The 12,421-nt window shown below is 41.2% G+C and overlaps 1 protein-coding gene and 1 long non-coding RNA gene across 19 annotated transcripts in view; one reads left to right on the top strand and one right to left on the bottom strand.

Moving 5' to 3' along the window:
- FTO (FTO alpha-ketoglutarate dependent dioxygenase) overlaps positions 1-1,632 on the bottom strand; it is a 224,967-nt gene extending 223,335 nt beyond the window's left edge. For all 3 annotated transcript variants that reach the window (XM_030282500.4, XM_032750511.3, XM_041718491.2), the window contains exon 1: positions 1,460-1,632. In XM_030282500.4, coding sequence (XP_030138360.4) covers positions 1,460-1,498 — 39 coding nt within the window. In that variant the 5' untranslated portion in view covers positions 1,499-1,632. The remainder of the gene's footprint in view (positions 1-1,459) is intronic.
- Positions 1,109-12,421, top strand: part of LOC105758733 (uncharacterized) — an 80,290-nt gene continuing 68,977 nt past the window's right edge. For 11 of the 16 annotated variants that reach the window (XR_012057787.1, XR_012057781.1, XR_012057782.1 and 8 more), the window contains exons 1-5: positions 1,654-1,975; positions 5,706-5,777; positions 6,484-6,575; positions 7,347-7,491; positions 8,391-8,486. This is a non-coding gene — a long non-coding RNA (uncharacterized lncRNA). Of the gene's footprint in view, positions 1,456-1,615; positions 1,976-2,579; positions 2,784-5,705; positions 5,778-6,483; positions 6,576-7,346; positions 7,492-8,390; positions 8,487-12,421 lie in introns of those variants that run through there. The other 5 variants (XR_012057790.1, XR_012057783.1, XR_012057791.1 and 2 more) reach the window with 5 other exon arrangements.

Here is a 12,421-nt window from a genome sequence, read left to right as displayed (position 1 = left end):
CTCTATCTGCACACCAACATCGAGTTGTGTCTATAGCAGTACTCTTGCACTTGACCTCAAGTATTTCTCATGCATCGTTCTTGACACCTCTTCAAGTGCCTTTCCTCCTATAGCCTTTGCCAATGTAGCTCACAGCACCATCCTTCTACCCCTCACAGGTATCCTTGATCGATTATCTTATCAAGGGCCATTATTCTCCTAATAAAAATGATTCCCAAATACATTCAGGACAAAGGCCCTTGGTGGGTTGAGGTTTTTTCTACAAGGTATTGGATGGGACATCTGCATATGTTTTGACATACATGGAAGGGGCAGAACACAAATGTAACACTGAAATTGCTGTCCCTCCGCAACTTGGGATAGCAGAAAGACAAATTACAAAATGGCCAGATAGTCCTTAAGGAGTTGTTATGAAACTTACCATGACAAAGAGGCCCTAAAGTTTTCTAGTAAAATACTTAGCTGCAAATTTATATCAGACCTTTTCCTTGTCTTTGCGGGGAATAGTATATTTTATACTGAATAGGAAATTAACAGCAATACCAAAACCAGCATGTTCCCTGCTCAGGTATGTGAGATTAGCATTTTCAAAATTTATAATGGAATTAGCTTTCCTTTCACTAACACCTCTAATACCAGTACGGTGCTTTCAAACAAGTCACTTACTGCTTCTCAGTACTACTGTTTTGTAAACAAAATCAGCAGAAGTACAACAACCATCAAGGGCTGAAGTAAAATATTGTACAATGTAGTAAAACAAGCCTTTCAAAGGCACCTGAAATAGCAACCATTCAGCACTCCTGTTTGCTTCCACAGAGACTGAAATAATATCTCCAATGTAAGTATGTAACAGCATTGCATCTAAACACGTGAACAAGAAAAGAAACATTATAAAGATCGGGTGGTATAAGAGACTTAAAAATATTTATTTAGGTCAGGCTTAGTGTAGAGTATCTATAAATTTAAGAATTAGGCACAGTTACACAGTGCATCACCTCACTGTGAATGTTTCGACAAAAACAAGCACACAGTCCTGGCGTAATTTTTACCATATACCATAGAACTCTCTTTTAAATTGAAATATCTTGCCCAGATGGCACACGCTTTACCACTAGCTCCTGTTACCGCTGCAGGAGGCGCCCCTCATTCAGGAGAGGGGGGTCGGGCACCCCGGGTGAAGCGGAGCCCCTGCCCGGGCAGCCCCGGGGGCGCGGGGCGGCGCAGGGCACACGCGGAGCTCAGCCCCGGCTCCGTGACCGCGGCGCCGAGCTCGGGGCCGGGGCTTCTTCCTTCTCACAGCGAGCTCCACGGCGGCCTCGGAGTCCCCTGGCTCGGGGCTCCAGCACTGGAGCTAGCGGAACCCCGGCGAGCTCTGCCCCGCACAGCCCCACGAGCTGGGCTGGCCACGGGCACACACTCTCCTCGGGGCTGCGGGGAGCAGGAAGCAAACGGAAGGTACCTTCAGTTCTTTCTCCCGCTCCCCTGCTCTCCTCTTCATGGTGCCGCCTTAGCCGTCCGCCCGGAGCGGAGCAGCACCGCAGGAGCCCCGCACAGCTCCGCCGGCAGCGGCCGCACCGCGGCTCCGCGGGCAGTGCGCGGCCCCGCCCCGAACTCCAAATCCCGGCAGGCCCGGGGCGGCCCGGAAGGGGAAGGGCCCACTTGGCAACAGCGGCAGCCGCTAACGGAGCGCTGAGGAGCGTGGGGCTGGCGGGGCTGTGAGTACGGGGGGAGCTTCTCCTCCTCTGGGCACGGCGCGGGAGGACCGGGGCGCTGGAGCTGCCCGGGGCTGCGGCGTCGTGTCCTGGAGCGGGCGGTCCCCGGCCGGGCCGGCGAGGAGCGGGGCCGGCGGGAGCCGCGCTGCGGGCGACGGCTCCAGAGCCGGGAGGCTCCAGACCTCGCTCGGTGCCCGCGGGAGGAGGCCGGGAGCCTCCACGTTTGGTTCAAAGGAGCCCTGCAGGCCTGTGCTTTGTACCGGGTAAGGTGCAGGGCTGAGCGGAGCTGAGCTGCCGTGCCCGAGGGCGGGACAGCCCGGGCGGTGGAGGCGGTCCTGCGTGAGGGAGCGCTGCGGGCCTGCCCCGTCAGCCCTGCCCCGTCAGCCCTGCCCCGTCAGCCCTGCCCGCCTGCCCCGTCAGCCCTGCCCCGTCAGCCCTGCCCGCCTGCCCCGTCAGCCCTGCCCCGTCAGCCCTGCCCGCCTGCCCCGTCAGCCCTGCCCCGTCAGCCCTGCCCGCCTGCCCCGTCAGCCCTGCCCCGTCAGCCCTGCCCGCCTGTCCCGTCAGCCCTGCCCGCCTGTCCCGTCAGCCCTGCCCGCCTGCCCCGTCAGCCCCGCCCCGTCAGCCCTGCCCCGTCAGCCCTGCCCGCCTGCCCCGTCAGCCCTGCCCCGTCAGCCCTGCCCGCCTGTCCCGTCAGCCCTGCCCGCCTGTCCCGTCAGCCCTGCCCGCCTGCCCCGTCAGCCCCGCCCCGTCAGCCCTGCCCCGTCAGCCCTGCCCGCCTGCCCCGTCAGCCCTGCCCCGTCAGCCCTGCCCCGTCAGCCCTGCCCCGTCAGCCCTGCCCGCCTGCCCCGTCAGCCCTGCCCCGTCAGCCCTGCCCCGTCAGCCCTGCCCGCCTGCCCCGTCAGCCCTGCCCCGTCAGCCCTGCCCCGTCAGCCCTGCCCCGTCAGCCCTGCCCCGTCAGCCCTGCCCGCCTGCCCTGCCCGCCGCCCCAACTGCGCGGCCGAATCGAAAGTGGGACGCGTTGTAAAGTGTGGTGAAGGCAAGACACGGTTGTTTGGATTTTTCTGTGTTGAAGTAGGACTTAGAGGTCTGAGAGATGTTTCTTCCCTCACGCTACAGTAGGACGTTGTAATCCCATTTCCTAACATCTTCCATATCTTCTTTTTTTTTTTCCCTGTCTGCCTCCCAAAACACACAGCCCTGCAGCACATGACATTTGAAAGATGATATGTGTGTCTATTTCTACCAGATTATAAATGAGATTATTTTGGTTACAAGACCAATAAAGTGCAAACATGTATATTTTAAGGACTCAGTAGAGGGAGAACATAGGCTGGAAATACATTATGATAAGCTAACGTAGCTGGGTGGTCCCTCCCACCTCTTTTTTTAACTTCCCTCTACTGGGGAAGTAGGATTTTGTAACAAAAGGATCATCTTGGCCATGTCTGACATTCAAATTCAAAAACCATGTTGAAACAATTAAGTTGTAATTCCTATGATTTCGCTAGAAACCCCCTCTCTGGAAGTCACTTATAGCCCCATTGGCTGAGAACTTTCAAAAAATTAAGTAATCCCCACTCAGTTTTGCTACCTTTAAAGGATGTTGCTACAAAAGTACACTTCTGTGAGTTATATGAGAATCTGAATCTAAAGCATGAGCTTGGATAAGTATTAATTTTATTAGTGTCAGATTTGTATAACAGTGCAAAGTTGTGTGCAGTTTTTTTGTAGTAAATTTTCAGATACAGGTGGTGATAGAGCCACTTTTGTGAAGTAGTGAAGTGTGTAAGAGACTTACAGTTTCTTTAGCTTTAGTAGTTATATTGAAAATTCTTGCTTATACCTAACTTGAAGTCCTTACAGGTTAATCCCAGAGATATGGGGAATATTCCTCTCTTTGTACATTGTGTTCTCTAGTTTTGAGAAAGAATCTGTGCTGAAATGATTGTAGGGTATCCTATCTTGGAAATAAAGCCTGCTTTAAGTTTTTTGAAGTTGAGGATGGCACATGGATCTGTCCAGATGCAAATACAAATTTATATCTCTCTCACTTTGTTAAGCTTTATTTTTGGAGATGCTGTACTTTTACGTACCATAACTTCTGTAGCAATGTTGATGTACACTTTTGTCAGATGTAATCGCTTTGGAAATGCTTTCAAAAGTAATACAGAATGCTGTGGAGAAATCTCATAAGCTTTGGGAAATAACGCTGGAACTAGGCTGCAAGGAAAAGTAATTTTGTTTAAGTGTTTGTGATTGACACTCAGATAATATTCAAAGAGGAACTGTAACATATGTAACACATGCTTTGATGTTTGAAGTGTCCTCTCAAAGCAGCAGCATAACTGGTGGTTATTAGTGATTATTAAAGACATGGGTATGTTACTAATCAGCCAAATAAGTTGCCAAGCCAAATTCTAAATCTGTAATTATATTTGGCCTCCCTAAAACCAGGAGGCATGTTTGTACTATTTCTGCCTAGAACCACGGTATCTGATGAACCAAATTAATATGGTTTTTTTGCATTTGGTTTTTTCATTTTCTTTTTCTGTGGCCCAGGACAGAAAAGATAGCTGAATGCTTGATTTCTGACACTTTGTAATGGAAATGAAATAATCCTTTCTCTTCCCTTTGAAAATTTCACCTTCTAAGTTTTCAGGACACTTCAGATTTGAAGTTGCTTTATTTTGTCACTCGAAATCATGTCATGTTGCCAGTAAAAATTGGCTTTGTGTCTTTGTGTGCATCTCTGAAATGTTAGTTTACTTACAGCTCAAGTATTTCTGTGGTTTTGCTGCAGCTGGTAATGGATTACTACTGGCAAGAGTTGTTTGTTTATTTGAGTGACAAGCGTGTGTTGTTTTGTCTCTGTTTTTAAATAAGTAGATTTCTCTCATACTGAAGATAACAGGTAGATATCCATATTAAAGTTTCTTCAGCAAATAGTGAAAACCAGTAGTGTTTGTCTGTGCCTGTTACTGTTCTGGAGTTTTTGAAGCCTGATTTTGATGGATCATAAACATTGTGGAGTCATGCTGATAAAATACTTGTTTAGCTCTCGATGCCCAAAAAAAGCCTCTGCCATTTTTTATTTGTGAAAGCAAGGACAACCACATTCTAGAAAGGTATCTTCTAGCATCTTCTCCTTGCTACCACCATGAACCAAATTTAGCTAATCCTCTGGAGGTAAAATGTCTGTTTCCCTTTGATCTCAGTTCCTGTAGCCATACTGGTACAGGGCCATATAATAGTAGCCATAATAATGAACCTAGACCTGAGTGAAGCCAATGACTGCAGATAGAGCTAGTTTAAAAAATTACAAAGAACTGTGGAGGATTTTGTAAGAGCAATGCAAAAAGAATTGAGGATGCTGAGGTGCTGGATTCCAGTGGATATGTGATTACATTGGTTGCCAGTTGTGCCATTGGCTGAGTGGTGTGGACATCAACATCACAGAGTTGTATTCTCTGTCACTGACAACATTGAAACTACAACCATATTGCAAGTCTACAACTGTAGTTCAGTTCACTTCTGTGGTCATGATAAGGAAACATTTGTTCCACATGGAAGAAAAATGTGTTCCTGTTTATTCATAAACAGCAAAGTCTGGAAATAATATTTTATCATAAATTTTAGTGATGAAAAAACCAAAAGATTAAAAGCAAGAGTGACTTGTTGGAAACTAAATTTCCATTAATCCCTTTTGTTTCTTTAGAACAAAGCCATAAGGAGAGTTATTTATGATGGAAGAAAAAGCTTAGGCAGCACTTTTGATTATGATTGAATTAACAGATATTGCATGGGGTATCTGATTGTACCATGTTGCTTGTGGCCTCTGATTCAAGTCTCTTGTAGCATCACTGTTAATTTCCCAGAGCTTTTCTAGATGGTTTTGGATTGACTAAGGATTTATATCACCTGAAGAGTGTAACAATTGTTTTGGGGGTAAGACTGTTGAAAGACTTCACATCTCTCCTTCTCCTGTTGTTTCAGCATTACTTGACTCTGTGACCAACATGTAATTTTCTGCACCAGAGACAAGGAGGAAACAGCAGTTGTTAAGAAGTATGTTCATATATTACACCAAAACAAATGTAGTACTTTTTCACATTAATACTTTCCTAATCTCACTTCGTCATGTTGCTAAGCTTTCTGTTGCCGCAAGATAGAATCACGTTCAGATTTATAAGAATCACTCATACGAGACTTTCTGTCTTAAAAAGTAATTTCTTTTATGACAGTGATTGAAAGAAGACTAAGAGAATGTAGGCAACACTTCATAACCTCCAGCACCTGTTTCAAAGAGTTTCATTCAAAATATGGAAGATGGCATTGCTCATCTACCATTCAATGCCTTAAGCTTTTACCACTCTTAAAATTAACAAACAATTAAAAAAAACCCCAACAAAACAATTAAACAAAAAACCCATAGGTCCCCTTCCCACATCCACTTGGAAATATGGCCTTAGTGCAAAGATTCCTGAAAACAGCAGAGCTAGAACTTCAGAAAGCTAACTGTACACATATTAAATAGAATTGGAGTTATTGCACAACAAAGGTGTATCTTGTGAATGGATTAATACTGGCATAAAATTAAACTTGAGAACTTCAGAGTTTAAATTGTTCTCTGAGCAATCTGAGATAGGAGCATTCAGAAGTCTGTCATTTCTGCCATAACTTTTGCCTTCATTTCATATGGTGTGTTGTTCGTTCTAGTCTCACTTTAAATAACAGATGAAGAGGAATTTGATTTGTATTTTGTTATCCCTAGATAAGCTGTGCCTGTTGCAGCTGATGTAACTGTGGGGGACCTGCCTGTGAGACATACAGGTCTAACTCCAGCTGGAATTGAAGGATTACAAGGTTTGTACCAGCTGCTATTTATTACAGCTACAGACTTTGATCAGTGGCTTCTTTAGTTTCTTTCTAAAAACGTTTCTGATGTTGCCACTCACAAAATTAAGTTCAAATACCATTCAAAATCTGGGTTAAATTGTGAAAGATGCTGTGACCCATTCAGTGTTCAAGTTGCTTGTTATAAGAGGGGAATTGCTGTGAGATGCTAAAAACTAAAAATGTCACTGAGCTGTAACATTCATACTTCCAGAAGAAAAGAGGATTTTTTTTTGCTGAATTGAGGACAAGGCCAGATCCATTTCACAAAATGGGAACCAAATTATTATGCAATTCTGCTATGTTACTCAGCTGCTATTAGAATGGAACACCTGGGCTTAGTCTTGTATCTGAGTAAATTTAAGAATTATGAGTTAATATTTTCAAGCTTCAAGATAATATGTTAACTTTGGAATATATTAGAAAGAACCCTTAGGTAATGCTTATTTTGAGATAGTATCTTTGGCAGAACCTGGTTGCTTGGTAAACTGCTTCCTTTGTTTTGTCTAGTATGAAAACAGGTTGCTGTATAATTTTAATTGCTTTTTTTCATCTGTAAGAGGAAGGGAGAAGGAAGTGATTAAAATTACTATAAATAAAAAAATTAACAGACTTGTACAAGTGTAAAATATAAAATTACTTGAAAAGTTGGGGAAATTTGGTATTTCAAAATGAGTTTTGGGTTGGCTATATGTTGTTGATTGCATTGAAGGTAATTTAAAGTTGTCTTGGTTTTGGTAGAATCATCAACTGCACAGAATATAAAAGCTCAACAAGTTAGGTAACAAATCAGTCAAGAAGAACTGGAGGACAGGTTCCTTCATGCACATGATGATCACAACCTACTCAAGAAGCATGCAAATGAGCAAGAGGAGAAAATTAAAAGGTATGGGGGTTAATACTTTTATTTTAGCATACAGTAATATTTCTGTATTAACAATTTGAAAATGCTGATTTCTCTCAGAGCACTTTTTAAAACAAAACTCTTTGGAATTAATTAATTTTTATTTCTGGTTGTGTCTGTGTATGTATGTCTATGTGGTAGACTGTATTAGAGTTCCATGTACAGAACTACAGCACTGTCTGTCACTTTGGAGCTGGTACCTTGTGTTCAGAGCTATGCTGTTAGAGTGCTCTGGGAACTGTAGAAGAGGCTGTGGAAGCCTAATTATTCATCAGGAATTTCATTCTAGAATCAAAACAGTGTATACAGTGAGATTCCATCCCTGTTATTAAACTTAGTGCTGTTTTGGCAAACCAGTGTGGGTTCAGAAGTGTTCATGGTATTACTGCAGTGCAGGAGGGCTAATTAATCCAAAAATACTGTGACTATGTGCTCACATTGTGCTGTACTTAATTAAGTCTTGCTGCATCCAAACAAGGTGGTGTCAGAAGCTAACAGATTCGTAAAAGGGTAGCTGAAAATATTCCTTCTGTAGATGGGACTATTTCATAATTTTTTAAAGTCCAAAGCATTCTTCTCTTTTGACTCGGTATTCAGTGAGTCAGGAACAAATTGACCAGCATGACATAACTTCCATCTTTTCTGTCAGGCTGTTGTCAAATTCAAGATGGTGGAAGAGATTAATTGTTTGCTTATTCCAAAGGGCATTTCCTGTGTTTCTGTTAGATGTCTTACCAAATGCACTCATCATCCACTTAGGTAGCACTACACAGGATGTTCAGATTAGAATACCTGAATTAATACTTTATGGCACAGAAAATAAAAGGTACAGTGTTTGCTAGAGAAAAAACTCAACTCCTCAATTTGAATTTCTTTTCCAGCATTCCTTGCCAAAACCCTCTTAACTAGAAGTTTGGAATGAATTTGCAGTAGAAGAACATTGAAAAAACTCCATGTAAATAAAAAACCTGATACAGGCAAGTAACATTCTGTGACATCCTGAAGTTATTAGGGATTTTTTTTTGTTTCACTTTTGTTCTTTTAAGTAGAAGCTTCTGTCCACAAGTACACAAAAAATAAAACAAGCCCCTTTAAACAAATGAAGTGTGTCCTTATTTTCTGTTTTCTTTCTGGGCCTTCAAAAATAGATTTCCTGTAAACTAGATGCAGGTCTCAAAGATGTGCAACTGAGTTTGTAAAGTCCTGAACTAGTCTGTCTCATCAAAGCCACCTTTTCTTTCTTTATATGCCAAGTTTTTTGCATTCACTTCTGGGTATGTTTTCTGTTCATGCATGTTACATCACCCCCATGTGCCCTCACTGCCTTTTGTTCTAGCTTAGCAATGTTTATCAGAACCAAGGGAAGTCAAAGGTACAACCCTTGAGATACCAAAAGCAAAATTTGTATCCTTCTAAAGACAGATGACAACCATACCCTCTGTATCTAATTATATTTTGCAGATAACCATTCCTTCTCCAAAGCACACTGGAAATATCTGCCAAGTGTAAAATTGAGTATGGTAATGAGAACTGTTAAGTCTGTTTTTCCAGTGTACCTTCTTAAATATCTCCACCTATATATTCTAGCCACTTTAGATATGAAATATATATTTAAATCCCAAAATACTAGAAATTGTGTATAATTGTAATGTTGTATATTATTAGCATTCTTTCAATAGCTGAATGTTCTGTGGAATTGTAGCTTTTACAGTATGCCCCACCACATCCCAAATCTGTAACTTTACTTAGCAGGCGGAGGTTCCTATATAAGGTCATGCGTTAAAAATTACATTTAAGCACCATATGGAGTAAATATGTGTCCTCCCTTTACTAACCTTAAATGATAAGCCTTAGGAAACTGTTATTTGTCAGTGCTATAAAGCAGATTGCTGCACAGTGGTTTCAATTATCTTCAAAGAGTTCTTCACAGGCAGTAATAGTTATATCAAAACCTGAAATTTATTATTCAGGTTCTATGCTGAAGCCTTCACAGTGATTATGTTCCTTTCAACAGAATGCTTTTTATGCTGACTTTTCACATTCTTTTTCATCTTTTTTATTATTTTCCCCAGAATGACCACCAAGTTAATACAGCTTGTTAATGATAAAAAAAAGTCTGAACAGGTTGGTGGCGGCCCCAAGTGGCTGGGTCAGGCCTGGAGCTGGAAGAAAGGATTGAAAGGGTTGTGCATTGACAAGAAAAAGTTCATGAGCTTGAGAAACAAAATGAGAGTCTCCCCTTTCAGCTGACCAGCAGCTCCAGATTCCAGGCCACAGACCCATGTCCATACAGCTGTGTTCAATCTTTTATTAGCAGTGGTCTCAGAAAAGTGAGCAAGGCTGCTGGTATGCCAGAGCACACAAGGAAAGGTGTAATTCACGTTTATTAAAAACAATGGTTTTTATCCCTAACAATTGCTTCACTGTAGCAAGTCCATACTCTTTTTTTGTTCATCAGTGGCAATAATAGGACCTGTAGGCAGAAAGATTGTTCTTTCTCCTTGTTCTTGTATTTATTTATAGCAGTCATGATAACTTGCTTGCCTTTGAAGTCCTTATTGAGATTCCACAGTAGCTGGGGTTAAACAGAAGTACAGATTTGAGAAGACATTAGCTATCAGGCAAGTCTTCTAATAGTTAAAATCATTGGACTTCCTTAGTAAAACTTCTCTACATGTTAAAGGGTTATAAAAGTAGTATATGAAAAAGTTTAGTGTTTTCATGTTATAACAAAGTTTCACATCTGTAGTTTGTTTGCACATGTTTTTCCTTTTTTAATTTCAAGGTTTGTTCTAGTTTCTTGATACATGTGTGCACAGCACTGCAGACTTGAAAAATTTATCGCACGTGTGCACTTTGAAAAGCAAACACTACAGTGTAGGTATCTATAACAGTGCTTTTTACTGTTGAGACTTTCTGCAGGCTCCCTCTCAGGCCTTTACTTACTGTAGTTACATTTGGAAATCACACTTTAAAACTTTCATATTTTTATAGGAGCATTTGTAGAAGTAGTTGTACTCAGTTGTTAACCATTACACTGAACTGATAATGTGTTTTAAAAAAAGCCCAACAGCTACAGCCCTGATTCAAACCTGAGTCAGAAGAATTTTCTCCTTAACTTCCAGAAGGTGGGTCAGGGTGGTCGTCAGTTACACCCTCACACCAGTCTTCATTTTTATTACGTTGATTCAGGTATATGGTAACAGCAACAACTCTCATATTTTTAGATAATAATTGTGTTTGTTTCTACCAATTTGCGTTTCTAATCTATTTGTAGTGCAAGTTTTGAAGGTTTTCATACACCTGTGTTTTTACGCTTCATATCATTAGTCGGGCGGTTTTGTTCCCAAAATAAATTTGTTTGGTTTTTATCTTAACAATGCAAAAATAGAGTGGAAATATAATAAATTTATTCCAGCCCAGTGCTACCAGATAGAAGAGAGAAACTTAGTTCTGGGAGTACAGATCAAATGTTGATATGACAGAATGGGAGGACTTACTTTGGTATAAAAAACAGATCCAGATCTAAGATGTCCTGTGCACAACTAGGATTGGGACCATATTGATTAAGGCAGAGATTCTTAAACTGAAGGAAACGTGAGGAAAAAAAAAAAAAAGGAAAAGTTGTCCATAGAAGGTCCAGCTCAGATAACAATGTTCAGGAATTTCATAGAAGTTCTAGTGTGTCTGTCTGTTTTCTGAGGCCTTGTCCAAACCAGAGGGGATTCTGGTAATTTGAGTGAGTGCTCTGAATATGCAATTTCTTGAACATATTTTCTTAAGGTGAAGGCTTACTAGAAGTCTAGTAACCAATTTCAGAACTTGAACACAGTAGCATTGTCTTCCATAAGGACAGAGAATGCTTTATATAATATTCATTAAGCATAGACTATTTCATGTTTTTGTCTTGCATATGTCCTCGTCCTGCCTTTTAGATCAATGATGATAAACCAAACAGACTGATGTTGGGTTTGTGCTCTCTTTATTTTAAAGACTACTGAACTCTTGGATTGCTTAGTCAGACATCTCAAATAATTTTTAGTGCAGATCAGAAAACATGCAGGACACTTATCCAAAAATAAAATGCCTGTAAAAATTCAGGAGAGTTTGGCTGTCTCTAGGGTATGAAGAGACAATAACAATCCACAAAGAATAAATATACCTTACTGTATCTGCTTTGTGTTTGGCTGCTTTAAAAATACCATAGCAAATTGATCCAAAAGATCTTCAATATAATTCTTGCAAAATTTAAGGTATAAGTTCATAATAGACAATTTAATGTTCATTACCCCTGAATTTGGAATCTAGCAATAGTAGCAGACTAGTGACCTTGTATAAGGGTAGAGTAGCAAATTAGGTGTAGTTGTGCAGTGCAGCAAAGTCAGGCAAACATGCATGCAGAATGTGTTTATAATAAAGCCTCTATTAGTTAAATCTTTTTTCTTTCTCTTTTTTACTTTTGCAATAAATGCATGCAGAATTCTTCAGTTTTCTATGTATTTTACCCTTTCTGACTGTTTCAGTTTCAGACTGTTAACCTTTAACAGTTGTGTAACACAGTTGTGTTAAGGCTCTAGTATGGCATGATTCTGCAGTCTTTACTCATTTGATTTCATTGGAAGTTCTCCTTGATGAGAAATATGTCATCAGTTCTTTAACTGCCTTTCAAGGGAGAGACCCCATTATTATGTGTGAGCCTTCTTTTGTGCATCAGTGGTGCTACATAAATAATACATCATAATGTTTGCTATTAAATTATTCACAGTCATAAGTCTCCCCTATTCAGAATTTCCTTTATATGGTTTAAATATGTTAAAGAAGTTATCATAAATAATGTCTCAATCTGTGCCTACAATAAATTCAGAAAATATTTTAAATATTTTTCATTATTTGAAAGTAATCTGTTTCAAAG

This window comes from Taeniopygia guttata, chromosome 11 (assembly GCF_048771995.1).
Source record: "Taeniopygia guttata chromosome 11, bTaeGut7.mat, whole genome shotgun sequence".
Taxonomy (NCBI): Eukaryota; Metazoa; Chordata; class Aves; order Passeriformes; family Estrildidae; genus Taeniopygia; species Taeniopygia guttata.
Note: the sequence above shows the minus strand (reverse complement) of the source record. Positions and strands in the feature narration are given on the sequence as shown.